Below are 19,645 nucleotides of genomic sequence, written 5' to 3' on the forward strand. Positions count from 1 at the left end.
ACCAAAATCCACAATCACAGCAATAAATCAAGTGCCACAGAACAAATACAACTGAGACGTTTGAAAGAAGAGGACAGTCTAAGAAAATTACAGGTACAGTAGGTAGGAGAATTGTCTGAGCAGCTACAAAAAAATCCAAGATTAACAGCCAAGGACTTAAAGAAAGATTTAGAATCATCAGGCACAATAGTGCATGAAAGAACTGTACAAGGGCACCTGAAAACAGAACAGTTGTATTCACGTAGACAAGCCATCTAAATATTTGCCAAGAAATATGAAACATTCAACTAAATTTTCTGGTCCAATGAAACTAAAACGACCCCCCCCCCAATGATAGACCACAGTATGTTTGGAGAAAAAAAAAAAAAAAAAAAGGGAAAGCCTTCATTGAAGAAAACCTTGTACCTGGTTTGATCATGATACGGGGGTGTTTCAGCAGTTCAGGGAATGGAGACATTCATGTGATTGAAGATCAAATTAATGCAGCTATGTATCTCAACATTCTACAAGTACAACGATACCCTCTGCTCATAGGCTGATTGGCAGACATTCTTGAAGAAAACAAAGGTAAAGGTTCTGGAAAGCCCTTTGCAATCACCAGATCTCAATCCAATAGAAATACTTTGGAATTTGTGTCTAATCTGCTTGAGCTGAAGGAAATATGCAAGACTGAATGGGCCCAAATTTCACCAACAAGATGTAACATACTGGTTAAGAATTATCATAAAGGTCTGAAAGCAAAAGGAGGACACATGAAATACTAAAGCAGTTTGTTTGTTTTTTGATAAAGATTATTTGTTAAATTACTAGATATTGTTATTTTCCTTTTTGTTTTATTAAAAAGTGGTTCAAGTTTACTTAATCTGTTACCTTAAATTATGGTATAACAAGCGTAGCGTGCCAATACTTTTGTCTGTTACTGTAAATACAAGGTTCAAAGTTAGCCTCATAAAGGGAAAATAATTATGCCAGACATTTTAACCTTTCTTCGGTTGGCTCCAACAACTCATTTTGAAGCAATATATCTCAGAACCACTAGCAAGGATTGAAAAACACTAGGGGAATGGGTTACATGGATTACTATGTTTTGCATAACACTTTAAACCAAGCAATCCATTTAGAAACGTGATCATTCAATACACTTCACATAGAAGTGGTGGGAGGGGGAAATCGGATGCTATTCAATGTGTTGAATGATTACCTGCCACTTGGGAGGGATCCACCAGTGTGTGTCGGGAGAGCGTGATGAGCTTGCTGAGGAGATGGATGGTCAGCTCCTGTGTGGAGGCAGAGGTGAATCCCTTCAAGAGCAGCTGCTGCAGCCCAGGAAAGTTGTACCACTTGAGCTTGCTCTGCACCTTCTCAATCTTCTCCCGGCTCTCCGACCGATCCAGGGGCAGCTGGCTCAGCAGCTTGTTCAGCAATCTGAGAGCCAGGAGGTACTCAAACTCGTAGTCCGACTCCAGCAAGGAGGCAGCGATCCAGAAGATAGTAGCCATCAGGTTAGCGGGGTCAATGGTAGGCTGCACATCAGAGACCCCTCCCTCTCGCAGAGAGGAGAGGCTTCTAGTCCTTGCTAAGCTGCCGTGGTTCATTCGACCATCTATTAAATCCAGTGTGTTACTCCGTCGCTGGTCGCTCTTGCGGTCCCCGATTAAACTGGCTCGTAAAGAGTTGCTTCGTGCGTGGTTGTAATGGGTATGGAAGTTGCTGCTGCTCATTGGGCTTGTGCTTAGGTTCAGTTGTCCAGTGCTCTTTCTGTTAGCTGCAAACTTAGTCCCCAGAAAAGGATCATGGTATGATGCTCTGTATAAAAAAACAAATAAACTCAATTCATTTATTTATTATAATTATATGAATTAAAAAAGTATAATACATTTTAACCATAAAGTGGGGGTCTGTGATTTTCCTGTGGGGAAAACAAACAAACAACGCTGCATCATTTTATTGTTTTAACTCAAAAAGGCAAATATTGAAACAATATTGGGATAAAGTTCAGAGCATGGTTTTAAAAGAAAAAAGGAAATACTACAAGTATTCTTAAAGGCTACTAGTTATTTCAGTATTCACGGATTAAGCAAGGGCTCCATGCTGCCTTCACAATAGGGAACAATCCAGAAAAAATGATTTGCCTTCACATAGATTACTGTATTAGACAGCTCATTATATTCCATCAGATCTGTGCACTGTGACTACAAATAACAAACATTTACCAAATGCTTAGAATTCTGGTTGTGACAGAATATTTTATATCCAACCAATGTGATTTCAATTTAACTCAAAATCACAATCACAAAGAATATATGTTGAAGAGGACAGAGTCACATCCTTAACTGCATTGTGACTCACTGAGTGACAGCATGTTATCCAACAATAATTTGAACAATAAAACAGATTCAAACAGAATAAGCAACACATACTGAGAAAGTGCAGACAGCAAATCGTAATTCTTCATCGTCTCTGCCAGAGTATCAATGCCCGACTCCAGGGTAAGCAGCAGTTCAATCACAAAACCCTGCAAAACATGATTGGGAAGCTCAAACAAGGGTGTCAAAGAAAAAGAAAAATCGTAGGCTTATACTAATCTAGCACGTGTAGTCTCTAGGAGTATACAATCACACGTGCCAGTTTGTGACAGTTGTTGCTTGTTTTTCCCAACTTGCTTACTAAACACCTTAGTATCCATGAATAGAGAATCATCTCCTCTTCAAATATATGCAAATAATCTAACAAGCAAACCTTCCATCAAAATATTGAATCACAATGCAGAATGACTTTGTGGGATTTTTATTCTTCATTTTACCAAGGGCGACTGCCAAAATGTTCCATGGGATACCTGTCTAGGCAGTAAACATTACAAAAACCAATTTTTTGAGTACATTCTATGTTAGATATTTAGTTTAGTAAGTGATCCGAGTCATAGCCTATGACTAATATTCAGTGTAAAGGCATGAGGGTTCTAGCGCTAGGATACTCCTCAGTGAAGTTAGGATTCTAAGAAAGCCTTACCTGAGCTTCTTCCCCTGCATCTCCAACAGTCTCCACCAGTCTTGACAGAACGTCTGAAAGCGTGTTTGCTGTGAGAGGCTGCTTCAGAGCTCTGAATATCTGGAAGGAGCGTCCAGCATAGTGCCGAGAGGAACAGGACAGTGCTGTCTGTAGTGACACTTCACTAAGAAGCTGCTCCAACTGAAAACCTTGAAAGAGGAAATAAAACAGAGGGATATTGTTGAACCCCAACATTCCACTCAGATGGAGGTGTTTGAGCACCATCATAAACAAGATATTGTACAGCAGGTATGAACTATAATGGCCCTCTGTTTTTAGAATAGCTGCAATTTAACTAATATTATCTCTGAATGAATTGTGTTAGATTAACCTGTACTGGTACCACTGCAGGAATCAGTAGTGGTAAATTACAGTAATTACATACAGCATCAGTTTAACTATTATTCCATATCAGGCACACTTTTTTCAGTTGCAAATTACTCCATGTTCTGCTTTCATGCTTTTGGAAAATAAACTGTAAAGCAGCCATTGACAGGGGCAAACAACAGGACTTATATTGTAACACTTGAATGTATTTGTATTTGCTTGCGATTGTAAGTCGCCCTGGATAAGGGCGTCTGCTAAGAAACCATGCTAAAATAATCAGCTTGTAAGAATCAAGCAATCCGCTTCTAAGAATTAATTCGGGGCAAACTGACTGCATGTAATATGGTCCTGTATCAAGTGCAAAGACGTGTACAGCCAATAAAGCGTTTTTTGAATTTGATCACATCTCGTGTGATTAGCCACGTACGCAGCGTGACCGTGCAATGACGCAGGGAACACTGGAAAAGTTTGTACTCAAACATGACTGTGCCACTGTATTGTGCAGGTATGTTTTTTGTGTTCTCTGTTAGTGAAAATGTGTTTCAATAAAGTAAAAACACATTCACTGAATACATACTGAGTACATCAGTGTTATTGAGCGATATGCATGTAGAGGGAGTGGGACTGCAGCGTGGTGAGGAGGAGGGGGGGGGATTGCAGAGCTTTTCATCTCCGCTTAGTGAAAAACTGTGGTAGTCGTGACAGTAAAATACTGTACTGTAGTGTCTTTTTAATTCAAAAGCCATTACATGTAACAGCACATGGGAGGTTAAACTAGGCACCCTCACGAAATGATCGCTTCTCAAGTATACTGTAGTAAAATAGGATTCTGCAGCCTTGAGTAAACATAATCGTGATCATATAACAAGTTGCTTACCCACGAGGACTTGTTTTGATGTATTTTCCTCAGTGATTGAGCACCACTGACATTTGTATACTGTATTTAAACTGCTGATGGCACGTTTTTGCTAACTGTAATGTGACAGAGTGGCCAAGGGCAGTGTAAATGATCAGGCTGGAGTTTTGATTTACACTTTAAAACCAATGTTGGTTTTATTTTTCTCACAGTGCGGTGGAGAAACAACTTCTAATAATTCAAAATAAAGCTAGCTCTCAGTTGGCGCACAAACTAAACAATACTTTGTGTGGTCCCTGTCTGACGCCAGGACAGATAAACCGTTTACCAAACTAAACAAATACAAATCAAAACAGTTCATATGTTCCCCCCCTGAACTACACATATACTGTGACTACTTTACTTATTTGCACAGTGTAGTACTGCTTGCTCTTCGGTTTTAGGTTCTTTCTCTTCTGCTTCCGCAATGCATGCATGCTTCCACTTCCTTACTCCTCTATACCCCCATCACAAAGCTATCAGCTAAGCCCTTTTTATCAAGGTGTCATTAACTTTAACAAGCAGTTAACAAATTGACCATTATCCATAATTCGTTAAGGAAACAAGCAACTGGATTTTTCAGAGGTGTGCATACATGCGGGAACTCATGACATCTAGTGGTCAACCCATTACACTGCAGGGAACAAAGCTCTTATTCTCAACCTAGCATACTGATTCTGCAGCACTTCATCACAGTAATCATATCGGTCCGCTTTTAAGAATCAACCGCTTATAAGAATCAAATCATCTGGGACGGATGTGATTCTTATAAACGGAGTGCACTGTATTACAAAATACCCATCTACAAAAACAATAGCACCTTGCAGTGCTTATAAATGAAATGTCTGCTAATACAACTTTATTTGGTGTTCCTCTGATCCCTTACAGAGGAATTTCTCACTTGTTAAAGAAGTAATAGAAACTTAAAAGCAACCAGTGGCAACTCCCACTAATGAGTTTCCAGCAGGACTACCTGACTGAGTCTGTTTAAACACCGCCACCACGTGTTTCAGAAACACAGTCAACTGTTCAGCACTCTTAATGCTGGGGTTCTTCGGAGAAACATCCTCATGATTCCACAGAGGTCCTCGCTTTCTGTATGGAGATAAAAAACATTCCATAAAATGTTTATATTGAAATACAACTCAACCAGGTTCTAGAAGAAAGCTTAAAATACACTGATTTTTCAAACAATTTGACACAGACGCTGAAAGAACAAACAAAACACAACAACCATTTTACCTCGAGGTGATGAACTCAATCAGTGCTTTCACTTTCTTGTCCTGGTCTGCTGAAATGTCCACCTCGTTTAGGATGGTGGCAGTGAGGTGAGGAATGGCAGTGCTGGTGGTTCCTAAGCTGATACTAGAAGAGGTAGAACTTGAGCTGAGTCCTGAGTCTGTCATTGGGGATGGCTGGCAATCGGGCAGAAAATCATTGACACCTAGAACAGCACAAGGAATTTATTGACCAGGATAGTTTTGTTGCTTATTTATTGTTTATATTTCTTCATTAATTTTCGTATTACATTTTACTCTTCCTGTTTCAAACCCAACTCTAACATAAAAGGGACAATACTTTCCTGGTCTAGTTCGTCTCTTCAGAATAAACAATACTGCCACCATGTGGCATTATTTAAAACAGAATGATACAAATATTTTCACTGTTTAAGGTAAACATTGATAAATTAAAGGGGAAAAACCTCTCAATACCTTATAATTGATATTCCACACAAAAAAGAAAGAAAAAAAGGAAATTCTCTGCAATACATATTTGAGTTTCAACCATTCAAACAACCTACTTTTATAATCTGTCGTACCATTTCATATTTAAAAATAGGATGATAAGTAGTTTTCTTTTAAAAGGGAAGCTGTCACCAACTCCTCAGCTCCCTCATATTTCAGATTCAGATTAAACCCTGTCTTGGAAAAGGCTTAATATTACAGTAGTATTTTAAAAAGAGTACAAAATCAAACAATTATACAACAACAGTCAAGTATTTTCCTTTAAAACATACAATTTGTTTAGTTTGTTCTTAGTCATCAGACATCTAGTTTCTAGGAGCATTGGGCATATCGACTTTGAGGGCTACGTTAAGGAATGTTTTGTTAAGGACTATTGTAAAGACCACTTTGATTACTGAAACCGGTTACTCTTTATTAAAAGCACTGTTCATAAACACTTTTCAAAGTTATGAAAAAATCATGTTTATTAAACAGTAAATATTGCTCCCTCCTGCTGGAAAGAAAATGCCAATTATTTGAAAACAAACCATGCAGCAGTCATTCTTACTACCAGAATATACAGGGGTTCAAATAAGTGTTCAACAAGTCTGCATGTGACCAAGAATTTACAAATGCTGACTCCAAATGGAGATCATGAATTGTTGAAATCAAATTTGTTAATTGTAACTCAATCATCCTACTCACTCTTATCATATTCATAGTGAATGCAAATATTTTGAGTGAAAAAAATGTGTTGTGTTTGTCTTGCATAACAAATTCATATATTAGCATTGGAGTGTTTTTTGGAAGTACAATACTTTTTTAAAGTAATTTGTGTTTACTTGGTGTTACTGGTGCTACCTTTTGTCAGCACACTGTAGTATGTTTATGTAATATATGTTTAGGTTTATGTACAATATTGTAAAAGCATACATGAAGTAACCTTGAACAAATAAAAGCATTCAGAAGTGACACACAGCCTAGTCTAGTATTTACTGAGCCCTGCTGCTCCTGTTTATTGTTTAAAAGGGTTACTCCATCTGGTAATTATTATTATATTAATCTCAATGTGGACCAAATCTTTTCTGACAGTCCACTCATGAGAGCTGCCCAATTACTTGCATTTGAACCCCTAGGTTTATACTGTAGCATGTCTTCTTTATAAATCAGCAACGGTGTCTTTTTAGGCATTCCCGTTCCCTACGGGCTGCTCTCTTCCACACACTCACCAGTGAAGTTGTACTCAACGTGAGGAGTCTGTTTGACAGTAAGAACTCTGGGTTCGTTGAACTCTCTGTTCCGAAGTAGCACAGAGGCCAGAGACTGGACGTTGCTGTTGCCCCCCTGCACAATCAGCAGGTGCATAAGCAGCCTCTTGCAGTGCTCATACACCTCTGGATGCTGGTGGTCAAAGCCTAGTGAACAAATACATGGAATCAAATTTGTAACAAAAAATGTACATAATAAATGCATTACTTGGCAGTAATGCTGATAAATACACTATGCTCACCAGTAAAGAAAACAACTAGATTAACCATCTGCATTACCTATGAAAATTGCATGCAGCAGGAGGTGTAGGTAGCCTCCCCATTCCACCTTTACGTCATGGTCAACTATCAGATCAGTCAAGAGGATCACTGCTATGTTACACCTGGAAAACACCACACTGAAATGTTGATGCAAAGTTATTGACCCATTAGATAAAAGCACTACTTTCTTGTATGCAGAAAGTATCCCCAATTACCTGTGTAGAGGGACTCCAGGGGTTGTAGTCTCTGGCAGGTAATCCACCAGTGGGGACCAGCAGCCTCCAGTGGGAGGGAAGGGAAGGGGCTCCGGGTGATTGCGCTCCATCACCTTCAACCGCCAGTTTGCATAAAGTGGCATTGAATCACCTGGGAAGTATACAGAGAATCAACTAGACATTAACATCACAATTACTGCTTACCACAAACACACCATACCACACATCCAATACAGCTGTATATATTTGCTAGATAACTGAAAGAAAATAGTTGCGTCTTAAGCTGAAAAAGAGGTTTTTTAAACTATTTTAGCATTGGATCACGTGAGGCTGGTTGAAGCCTAAGCAACTGTTGAGAGTTTCAAGATCTTAAAAGGGTCTGTATACTGTATGACTTACTAACCTAAGTAGAGCTACTGGTACTGTTATTTATTAGCTCTACAAAGGTTAGAAGCTTATACAACCCTAGACGTCTATCGTGAGATTATGAAACTGCTCAAAACTCTTCTGCTATGAGGTTGTTAGATTATTATTCATAAATATTCAATCCTAAATGACGAGGTGAAAACAAAGTCTGGTAGACAATCCTTTTGGCTAATGTCTTGTCATTTTTGTGAGTGAAGTGAGCTGTGCTTACTCTTTTCCTCTTCGTAAGACCCCCCAGAACTGCTGCTGTAGCGGGACTCCAGACGATGATGCTGCCTGTTCAGGTTACTGTTCAAGCCACTGTAGATGTCCAGGTGGATGGAACTGGAATAACAAAATTACACAGCATGCAGCATTAAAGAATTGTTGAAAAACGTGAATACCTTTTCAGCCCTCCCACAAATATACTGAATTTCTATAGGTACAGCTGTGTGCATATATCTATCCCTTACAGATTTCACATTCTACGTGTATGCAGCTTTTTAAATTTGTGTTGTTTCACTGGAACACTGAACAGTAAAACCAGAATGTCTTGGTTGACTAAATGTTGTCAGCAACTGCCTCATTTGAAGCTAAAGTTTAGTAAGTCAGGAGGTTTTAGGATTTAACAGGAAGAAAGCTAGCAGTTACAAGACCTGTTGCATTTAATCACAAGAATACTAAAACCACTTAAGAATATGTATTGTATTAGGTGTAAATGAAATCACATTCCTTAGTCAGTTCCAATAATGGCTACACAATAAACGTGATATAATTGGGTTGTGAATGCATCATTGGAAATAAAGATAATATTGCTTTTCTATTTGTTATTGCAAAGGAAAGAAATAGTTGGTACTTATATACATACATACATACATACATACATACATACATACATACATACATACATACATACATACATACATACTACCGGTCAAAAGTTTTAGAACACCTCCATTTTTCCAGTTTTTATTGAAATTTATGCAGTTTAATGTCTCAATGTACTCTGAAATTAAACCATAGAACAAATAAACAATTGGAGATAAAAAAGAAATCATGGAATCGTTTTGTTTAACAAAATTTAATCTAAATTTTTGACTCAAAGTAGCCACCTTTTGCAGATATAACAGCCGAACACACTCGTGGCATTCTTTCTACAATGGAAATCAAATATTGTTCGGAAAATTTCTTCCCAACACTGTTGCAGAAGTTCCCACAAATGTGTTGCACTTGTAGGTTGCTTTGCTTTCACCCTTCTGTCCATTTCATCCCAAACCAGCTCGATGGGGTTTAAGTCTGGAGACTGTGCTGGCCATTCCATGATTTGAAGCCTACCGTCTTGTTCTTTTCTTCTAAGGTAGTTCTGACATAGCCTGGAGGTATGTTTTGGGTCATTATCTTGCTGTAGGATGAACCCCTGACCAACTAGGCGTATACCAGAGGGTATTGCATGGCACTGCAAAATGCTGTGGTAGCAGTTTTGGTTCAGGGTGCCACTCACTCTGTGCAAGTCGCCGACTCTGGATCCAGCAAAAGAGCCCCAGATCATCACGCTTCCTCCTCCATGTTTGACAGTTGGTGTCACACACCGAGGAACCATCCTTTCGCCTACTCGACGGCGTACAAAAACCCTGTGTGATGAACCGAAGATTTCAAATTTTGATTCATCGGTCCACAAGACCTTCTTCCAGTCTTCAGTAGTCCACTGGCGGTGCTTCATGGCCCAGGCAAGCCTCTTTTTCTTATTTTGCCATCTTAGCAATGGCTTTCTTACTGCCACTCGACCTGTCAAACCTGCAGCTCGAAGTCTTCTCTTCACAGTTGAAACTGAGACTTGCTTACTTCGACCAGTGTTAAGCTGTGCTTGAAGCTGTTGTCCTGTGAGCCGCCTATCACGCAAGCTGTTGACTCTCAGAAACTTGTCTTCTGATTCTGTTGTGGCTTTGGGTCTGCCAGACCTCTTCCTGTCAGAGTTTCCTCCAGTTTCCAAGTGCCTTTTGATGGTGTAGGAAACTGTACTCACTGACACCTTGGCTTTCTTTGCAATTTCTCTAAAGGAAAGACCTACACTTTTAAGGGTTATAATGGTCTGTCTGTCTTCCTTTGTTAATTGCCTTTTTCTCGCCATTATGAGAGCAATATACTACTTCCTGCAGTACAATACTGTCCAAATAATGCTTAAGAGGGTGTAGTAACACAGTCTGTTCCAACACTGCTTTTATACAGACAGAGGGTTTGTAAGTAATCAACAAAAGTTGGGACACCTGTAGGAATTGTTAGCAGCAACTTTCAAGGCTTAATTTACTTCCATTGCTGCAGAACAGCTGTAAGTTGTTAACCCATTACTTCCCTGAAAAAGGCCTTTTTGTATAACTCTGAAATGTACATTATTTTTCAGTTTTTGGTAACCTAAACTTTTTTTTTTTAACCTCTGGCAGTTTACCGCTTACCTTTGTACCATTTCAGGTTATTCACTGGACTTGAACTGCTTAAATTTCAATAAAAACTGGAAAAATGGGGGTGTTCTAAAACTTTTGACCGGTAGTGTGTGTATATATATATATATATATATATATATATATATATATATATATATATATATATATATATATATATATATATAAAAAAAACATATAATAGATGGGCTTTAGTGAGTTACAAGAAAATAATTCCATCTAGGGTTTATGTGACATCATAAACTACGAGACCGTTATTATACACACACACTTACATACTAAACCTAGCTAATTTGAATTTTGCATGCTTTGGGAAAACATTCCAGTGCTCTCAAATCTCGTATCTGAAATCTGAAACAATGTGCCAAACAACAGTAAAACATACTTTTCTTCCAAATTATTGTCCTTCATTAGCTTGGTGTCGTGATGCCCATTGTTCCCAGCCACCATTGTATTGCTACTAGAAGTTGTACCTGCAGTTAGAAAATAGGGAAAAATGAAGTCATTACCTCAATTGGCTTACGAGATAAGAAGCTAGGAAACGTTAGGTAATTATCATAACCACGGTTCCCTGAAATAGAAATGTAACCATTACCAAATGGGCATTTAACCTTTAATAACGTATAACCTGAATAGATATAGCAAAGCTGCATGTAGTGCCTGTGACACAGTCGCGCACGCCCCCCGTGGCCATAAAAAGACTCAAACATCATCATCAGTTTTCCTTCAAGCCTGCTGGAGTCATAGATGCAGCGACCTTGAAGATTAATGGTTACATTTCTATTTGAGGGAATGTTCCCTATCAAGTATGAAATGTAACCATTACATAATGGGTATGAATACCACAGCTGTCGCAAGGCAATATTGCAGACCAACTGGAATGCTACAAGGCTAAACCAACCTTGCACGTTACCATTAGGAACCCCAGTACAAGTAACTACGGCTAAAAATTGAGGGAGAACTCACCCCTTTTTATGCTGTAAGGGTCGACCCTGAGGTTGCGCCTTAACACTCTTGTTCCAAAACCAAGGTTTTGTGGATCCACGACCTAAGTCTGTAGAACCTAGTAAGGTATGTGTGGTAGCCCACACAACTGCTTTGCAAATGACATTGACAGATGCACCCTGGAATAAACCCTCCTTGAGAAGAGGTCAGCTGCCTAGTTTTTCCCCAGAGGTACTACCCTAAGTGAGATTAGGTTCTTGTGTACCCAGAGCAAAGCTTACGAGCCATGAGATGGAGACTGAGCGACCTGATGCCGCCTTTGTGGTTGAAGTAAACCACCACTGTCGCATTGTTGGCACGGACAAGCGCATGCTTCCTTTGAACCCTTTGCAACAATGCTACAAGGCCAGTTAAACTGCCTGCAGTTCCAAACCATTATGTGGAGTGCCATTCTACACAGTGCCCCAGCCTAGGCTGGACACGTCCGTGTTGATGGCCTCCCTTTTTGGTGACACTGCCCAACGCTATGCTGAGGCGCAGATGGGCAGGCTGTTTGCACCACGCGAGTGCCCTTAGACAGTGAAGAATACAGTCAGTGGGCAGCCGCGGTTCAATGTGGGCTGAAAAGCCCTGCTACTGAACCAGGCTTGCACAGGGCACATGCGAGGTAGAGGCTGAGCAACTGCTGCCCTCAAGCCCAGAAGTTCTGCAACATCGTTCTGTTTAGCTCTAACAGATGGCTATTCTCTGCACTGTGCCGGGACCCAGAGTCCAAGCCAACTCAAAGATAGGAGGCTTAGTATAATTTTCATAAAAAATAAATAAATAAATAAATAAAAACAATTTTAAGCTTCAACCGAAGCTAGCAGCTTAAGTGAGAGCACAAGTAGCCGACTTAAGGTGCTCAATCCCAGGGAAGTAGCAGCGGAGCTGCCGGCTTTGCGCGAGGCACAAGGTCGCTAACGGACTTAACCAAAAAACATATGAAAATAAAATTACTATAAGCACGTAAATAATCGCAATAAGTGTAAAACACAAGCGATAAAGTCAGATATAAGTGTGTTATTTATCTGTTTGTAAATCTCTCTCCTGCTTCAGGTCGGTGAAAGGAAAAATGACGACAATGTTTGTGTTTTTATGCCCTCGGGGGCAGTCGCCACTGTGTCACAGGCCCTACGTGCAGCTTTGATATATATATTCAGGTTAGATGGTATTAAAGGATAAAGACCCATGAGGTAATGGTTACATTTCGTACTTGATAGGGAACTGATGGGAACAACTTTATAAAATTAGTGACATGAAAGTTACATGAACCCAATATAGATGCCATCTTAAGTCAATATGATGGGTACCGTTACATTTTTCCCCAGAGTTTCCAAAACATTGTGGGCATTTGAAATGGTTTATAAGATAAGTTCTCACCAAACTATCCCTTAACTCCTAACACTGCTAAGGCTGAAAAGTAACAAGGAGTTCTTTTGTCCTACCTGAGGTTACAGAGGGTATTTTGTAGCTGGAGGTGATGCGGTAGTATGGTGGGTTGTCCATGTGGGTGACGGCTGAGCAGACTGGATCGGTGAGCTCCAACTCGCTCACCAACTCCTCCAAGAGCTGCATGGTCTTGTCTCTGCCCAGATACACCACCACCTTCTTAACCTGCAACACAAACAGTCATCACCATCTAGACACACGGGCAGGTAGCCTCTAACACCATGCACATACATTACCAAAAATAAACTAAAGCAAAGTTACAAACAGCCTGGCAAAATCATTTAACTCATTGGTGGTGCTGGTAGGCCAGTTTCTTAGTGCTACTACATAGCGGTTTACATAGAAAAGGTCCTGGCAAATTTTGGAATTATACAGTAATCAATAATGAAATACATTTTTGTACATAAAACAAAGCACACTTATTTAGATTTCAAATTGAGGTTACAACTGACTGATGCTAATCACTGACTCAGCTATACAGGTAATATACAAATTTACCAGTAGCAATACTGATTACAATAATTATTACAATAACCAAAAAAAGAACAAACTAGTTTGTAAATGTGTTACTTACATATGGCAAGAGGCTAGGCTCACTATTCACCCCAGACATGCCAATTAAAAAGTGTAGAATTATTTTCAGATTCTTTGGCCAGCTGTCTGCCAGTGTTGTCCATACATTTTCAATCTCTGACCAGGCAAACTCATCTCCATACTATGTAGCAAAAAAAGAGATAATGAAAACAGTATTTAATTCTACAGAATGACTGTTCCAAATAGAAACAGGCTGAATACAATTAGTGCAAGACTGATTTATGAATGATTGTGGAGATTTAGAAGCAACTTCTTGTACATTTGTTTCTGTCACTTGTTTGTCTATGTGTATAGTGCCCAACAGTCATTTACATTTTTAGCTTTTCCAGCAACATTATAATTAGGGCTTTTGTTTTTCAGGTTTTATTAATTGTATTTTTCGGTGCTTATTTTTAGCTATTTTTTAGTTTTATGTAAATCGTTTTTTTTGGGGGGCTTTTGTTTTTGATAATATTGTATGAAATTAGTGTTTTCGGTTACTTTCCAAAATGCTTGAGCGTTTTTTTTTTCTGTCAAAATATGTATAGTAACTCGACAGTACTTGCACACTTAAGTTGTACCTTCTTTCCTTTGCTGTGTTCCACAACGAATTCCCTATGGTCACGGGCACATTCTTCTGGGGTTTTTTTGTGTAGGCATTTTTGTACATTTCGCCACAATTCTGTTTTAAATCCTCCGTATCTTAACTGTAATACAGCTTGAAATCCCGCTAACAAGCCTCCATCCTGATTGTAATCTCGTTTTAAATCTTGCAAGCGGAGTCTCCAATAGAAATGTAGAAATGTGCTGTCATTCAGTAGTTGGGGCGGGTTTAAAGTATTGAGAACAAATCACTGATAGATGCAAATCAGGAAGGCGTGACATTGCCCAGCAGCGCTGGGAAATTTATGTATTATTATTTTTGTAGTAGGTTTTATTTTTTAAATGGGAAAAGGGTAAAGTCAACGTGAATAGATTAACCATTTCCACAGTTTTTCCGGTGTTTTCCGGTGTTTATTGGCTATCCACCGATTTCATTTTTTTTGTATCGGGGGTGTTTTATCGGGTTTTATCGGTTAAAACTGAAAATCAGAAGCCCTAATTATAATTGTACAGGCTTGATTCCAGAGCTGTTCTTGCATGGAATTATTAAGAAATGGCATGTTTAAGGGATTATCTGATTTGGGTCTTGGGGAGACTAGAGGTCGCTACCTTTGCAGTCATGAACATGAGGTTGTTGAGCACCATGGTGGTGGCGTGTGGGGAGCCCCAGCCCTCTCCCCGAAGCCAGCGCCTGGAGTTGACCATCATCTCTCTGTCCTCCTCCTCCTCCTCCTCCTCGTCCTCCTCCTGCCGCCGCGCTGACGGCTTGAAGTCCACCAGCTCAATGTTATTCATCCATGGTAACAGGTAGTGCAGCATGACTTGTCGGCCAGCAGGATGCGCCGTTTGAATTCTCTGGCTAACCTCTTTCGATTTGAAAAAGAAATAGCGTATATTCGGTTTCTTACAAAAATCTAAACACTAAACAGTGGCATTGTTTCCTGCAGGACATCTTGGATATACAGTAATGCATCAGGCTGTAATTATATAGGAGGCTGTATGGGCCAGTGGTTAAAGAAAAGGGCTTGTAACCAGAAGGTCTCTGGTTCACTCACTGACTACTTGTCTTTCGGGTGACACGCTGTAGTAAGTGACTCTGCAGCTGATGCATAGTTCACACACCCTAGTCTCGGTAAGTCGCCTTGGATATTCTTATAATAATAATAATAATAATAATAATAATAATAATAATAATAATAATAATACTTGTCATACACTGTATATTGTTTTTTAAGTGGACGAGTACCTGAGAAGATGGCCAGGGTGAGCTCAGGGTAGGTTCTGGCCAGCTCTTCTGACAGCTGATAGTATGAAACAGAGTAGAGGTGCGGCAAGGGGGATGGATGACTCAGTATCCCATCAGTCCTTTGGATTTCCAGTTTGTGTGCATAGCGAAACAGCTTGGGTTCCAGGATCTGAAACAATCAGCAACACATTCAAAATTACAGCACGCTTATAAACGACCAATAAAGATGGGTTTGTTCTGTTACGCCACATGCACGCCAAGCACATTAACAGTGAACTACACATTTTTACCTTTTTTTTTTTTTCTAGCAAAACACATAGGACAACACACACCCACCCCTCCCACCGAACCCATCTGCTCCACAGGGAATCTTGTTATAGAGTTTTGAATATCATTGAAGGGGTATGTAAGCAAAATATCTATAAAAAGAAGAAAAAAAAACCAAAACAAAGTAGTGATAATAAAAATAAATAAATTGAGTAAATAAATGCATAAATAAATCGGAAAAACAGACCATGTGCTCAATATACAGTATATCTATGCCGGCACACCCCAATATACATACACCACTACCTGCTATCAGAGAAGTGTAAACACAAGTGTATATCAGCATAGAGTATAAAAGAAGTAATACAAATAAAGAGAAAATATCTATATAAATAATAATGATATATAGCTAAGTAGATGGGTATACTGGTTTATCCCTCCTGGGCTATGCAAGAGAGAAAATGGTCCCATATTTCATTAAATTCACTGTGTTCATCCTATATCCTTGCTGTGAGTCTCTCCATAGACACATGATTAGACATTGTATTTAACCACCGAGAGATTGATGTGTTTGTGTTCTACTTTTCCAGTTTAATAAAATTACTTTTTTGCAATAGTGAGGGACAGTAATAATAGTTATTTTCCTTTTAGAGGGGTTTTGAATTCTGATAGATCCCTAAGTATACACAGAGCAGGGGAGAAAGGAACATCACAGCCAAGGATTAAGGACAGAGAACTCAGTACCTTTTTCCAATAGTTCTCTATAATTGGGCAGTACCATAGTGCATGGAGATAATTGATTGGGTAGTTAAGAGTCCCATTAAAAACAGCCTTCTATTGAAAAGGTGCGCTCTGTGAAGAATTTTATATTGAATGCTGTTGATTTTTGCATTCTTAGAAACTGAGAGGGTAATATTATCAATTGGGGCAACGATCTCCCCTTCATCGATATGAGGCAATGGTATATATTAGGAGACGAGTCGATTCACCCCTCTATGTTTTAGGAGATATTGGGCTGGGCTAGAGGGGGGCAAGAGTTTTAGTTCAGAGGACAATTTTATTTTTAGGGAAGTCACAATTGAAGATACTGAAAGTAGGAGTTTTTATGGAGGTTACATTTTTTACTCAATCTCTCAAATTAGAGGAACTGCCCATCTTCAAAGAGGTGGTGTAGATGGGTGATACCCCTTTGACTCCAAGAGATAAACTCAAATGGTTTCCCTGCCATTTTACAAAACCACATTTTTCTAGAACAGTAAATAAATGAGACCAATTGACCCCATCAAAAGCCTTCTCTGCATCCAGGGAGACTACCACAGTGGGACTGTTCCTTTGTATAGCTAAGTGTATGATGTTAAATAGCCACCTGACATTATCTGATCTGTTATAATTGTGCCATGTGTATCTTTAATATTGGAGATTGAGGATTTTTCCTTATTATGTTTTAATTGATTAGCTAACAAACAACCTGATTTGTCCCCAAATTCAAATTGTTTTTGTCTACTGTAAAATAAAAATTCAGTTTCAGGTGATATCAGTTTATTAAGTTCAAATTTAGCCTGTAGTAAGCGCCTGTGGATGTTGTTAGTGCAAGAAGATGAGAAGAGACTAAATATTTTACTTTATTTCCTAGAATTTTTCTCTTTTCATTTTCTTTTTTTTTTCCTTATGGAGCCAAAGGCAATTATCTTTCCCCTAAGCACTACTTTGGCAGTCTCCCATAGCAGAGATGGTGAGCAATCAGGGGTATCATTGAATTACAAGAATTCAGACCATTCCTTTAAGAAGTAATCATTGAATTCAGGGTCAGATAGTAGAGAGGTATTGAATCTCCATCTCACAGACCTATGTTGATATGAATTCAGGGATAGGATAAAACTAAGCGGAGCATGACCAGCGATGGTAATAGGATGTATTACTGAAATGTTAGATATCAAAGTTAGATTAGCTAGAAGATAGTCAATGCAAGAGTATGATTTATGGTATGGAGAAAAGGAAGAATAATCCCGTTCATCCAGGTAGTATAAAATTGCCAGATATCTCCTATACCATATTCAGTCATGTATCCTTTAATGGTCTCTGTGGCTTTTGATGGATTATTATTATTTGATGTATTGGATCTATCAAGATGTAGGCCTAAAAGTACATTAAAATCCCCACCAATAATTATTCTAGTCAGGAAAGTTTTCTAGGAGTTTGAATATTGAATGGAAAAAATCAGGGGAGTCAGTATTGGGACCATATATATTTAAAATTGTATAGCGCTCACCACCGATTAATCCATTAATTAATATAAACATGCCTTCAGGGTCTGATATTGAAGAACTGAGTTGAAAAGTGATATTTTTATTGATTAGGATTGCTACCCCTCTGTGTTTTGAATTGTAGGATGCTGAGAATACTTGACAGATCCATTTGCATTTTAATTTCTGGTGTTCTGATTCTGTCAGGTGGGTCTCTTCTAATAAACAGAAATATGCTTTGAGAATTTTTAAAGTATTCAGTATTTTGGACCTTTTAGCAGGGGAGTTAATCCCTCTAACATTCAAGGAGAAAAAAGTTAATGAGCGCATAGTCACGTAAATGGTAGATTACGTGTCATAGTGATTTTAGTCTGTTTACCACTAAATACAAAGATTTGATGAATAAGGTGATTCATGGATACATACAATCTAGAGAAATATATATATATATATATATATATATATATATATATATATATATATATATATATATATATATATATACACACACACACACACACATACATATACACACACAAGTACACATACATATACATAAACATATACACAGGTACACATACATATACATACATATGCAGCCCACACACACATATCCAAGAGAGAGAACAAGAAAAAAAGAAAACCGAGAGGCAACAATGCAGTTATTAAGTACTGTACTATAGGTCTGAAACGCAAAGCGCAGTGTCAAGTAATGTACAGTAGTTTTATACTTGTCGAGATAATTCAGATACTGTGTACTTCAGTCTCGCTGGTCATTAACCACGGTGTTACATTTAGATCTCGAAACAGTTGGCCTTCAATGTACAGTCTATCGACTACAATTTTAGCATGACAGTTTCTTTTCCTATTCTCCCACATCACCCGGTAGTTTCTTGCGTCGTTCCACGATTTTCCTTGGAAACTGATTATTCATGCCAAAGTTAGTGCCTTGTAGTTCTCTTCCTTCTCTTTACCATTTCTTTTTGTTTAAAGTGCTCTAACTTTGCCACACTTTGGCTGTACTCCGGGCTCTGCTTCATCTCCAGTATATCTCTCTGCAACACTTCCAGAACGTCCAGTTTGCAGTTTTTCATCGATCGATGCCAGTATATTAAAATCTACATCGATAGACAACTTGTCCTCGCTAGATGATTGCCTCTGTCGTTTTTCAGGAAGCCTTTTCGTGCAATCTCCCTGACCGACTACAAAAGCGTATGGTGTTGCCATGGTGATATCCCATGCCGCTTCGAGGTAGGGATTAATGAAAGATTCAAGTTCCTCGATATTGGAGGAGACAAGATTGTTTGCTTCCAGCACGAGTCCTGTTTTACACACCGCTGGAGAAGATGGAATCCGTGCTTTGCCAAAAATATTATTCTTGTTGACTGCTTAATTGGTGCCGTCTTCGTAGAATTTACTTTGGCGTTCGAAAACCTCAGCTTCTCAGTGCTGCCAACACCCTGTCCAGTCAGTTAACTCAGTGCATCCAGCCAGCTATCGTGCATCCCTAAAACTGTTTAAAATATGAACCCCGCAATCTATCAGCTAGCTGAACCCCACATTTTTAAAGGTTAATTTTGATTTGCCTTGCATAAAAAAGCAATTCAACCTCTGGAAAGAAAGAGGGGATTTGTATGGTTATGCCAGTGCATTATTCTGACTGCCTAGAGATGTTATC

General features: G+C 38.9%; 1 protein-coding gene across 13 annotated transcripts in view; it reads right to left on the minus strand.

Moving 5' to 3' along the window:
• The window catches only part of LOC117409200 (protein furry homolog-like), a 207,520-nt gene that overhangs the window by 32,356 nt on the left and 155,519 nt on the right, over positions 1-19,645 (minus strand). For 9 of the 13 annotated variants that reach the window (XM_058997432.1, XM_058997427.1, XM_058997395.1 and 6 more), the window contains 14 exons: positions 15,458-15,626; positions 14,821-15,077; positions 13,610-13,750; positions 13,032-13,200; positions 10,985-11,072; positions 8,376-8,488; positions 7,739-7,889; positions 7,542-7,660; positions 7,224-7,409; positions 5,513-5,714; positions 5,244-5,365; positions 3,010-3,197; positions 2,421-2,515; positions 1,202-1,806 (listed from right to left, as the gene is read on the minus strand). In XM_058997432.1, the coding sequence (XP_058853415.1) occupies positions 1,202-1,806; positions 2,421-2,515; positions 3,010-3,197; positions 5,244-5,365; positions 5,513-5,714; positions 7,224-7,409; positions 7,542-7,660; positions 7,739-7,889; positions 8,376-8,488; positions 10,985-11,072; positions 13,032-13,200; positions 13,610-13,750; positions 14,821-15,077; positions 15,458-15,626 (2,605 nt within the window). The remainder of the gene's footprint in view (positions 1-1,201; positions 1,807-2,420; positions 2,516-3,009; positions 3,198-5,243; positions 5,366-5,512; positions 5,715-7,223; positions 7,410-7,541; positions 7,661-7,738; positions 7,890-8,375; positions 8,489-10,984; positions 11,073-13,031; positions 13,201-13,609; positions 13,751-14,820; positions 15,078-15,457; positions 15,627-19,645) is intronic. The other 4 variants (XM_034014855.3, XM_058997406.1, XM_034014844.3 and 1 more) reach the window with 1 other exon arrangement.

This window comes from Acipenser ruthenus, chromosome 2 (assembly GCF_902713425.1).
Source record: "Acipenser ruthenus chromosome 2, fAciRut3.2 maternal haplotype, whole genome shotgun sequence".
Taxonomy (NCBI): domain Eukaryota; kingdom Metazoa; phylum Chordata; class Actinopteri; order Acipenseriformes; family Acipenseridae; genus Acipenser; species Acipenser ruthenus.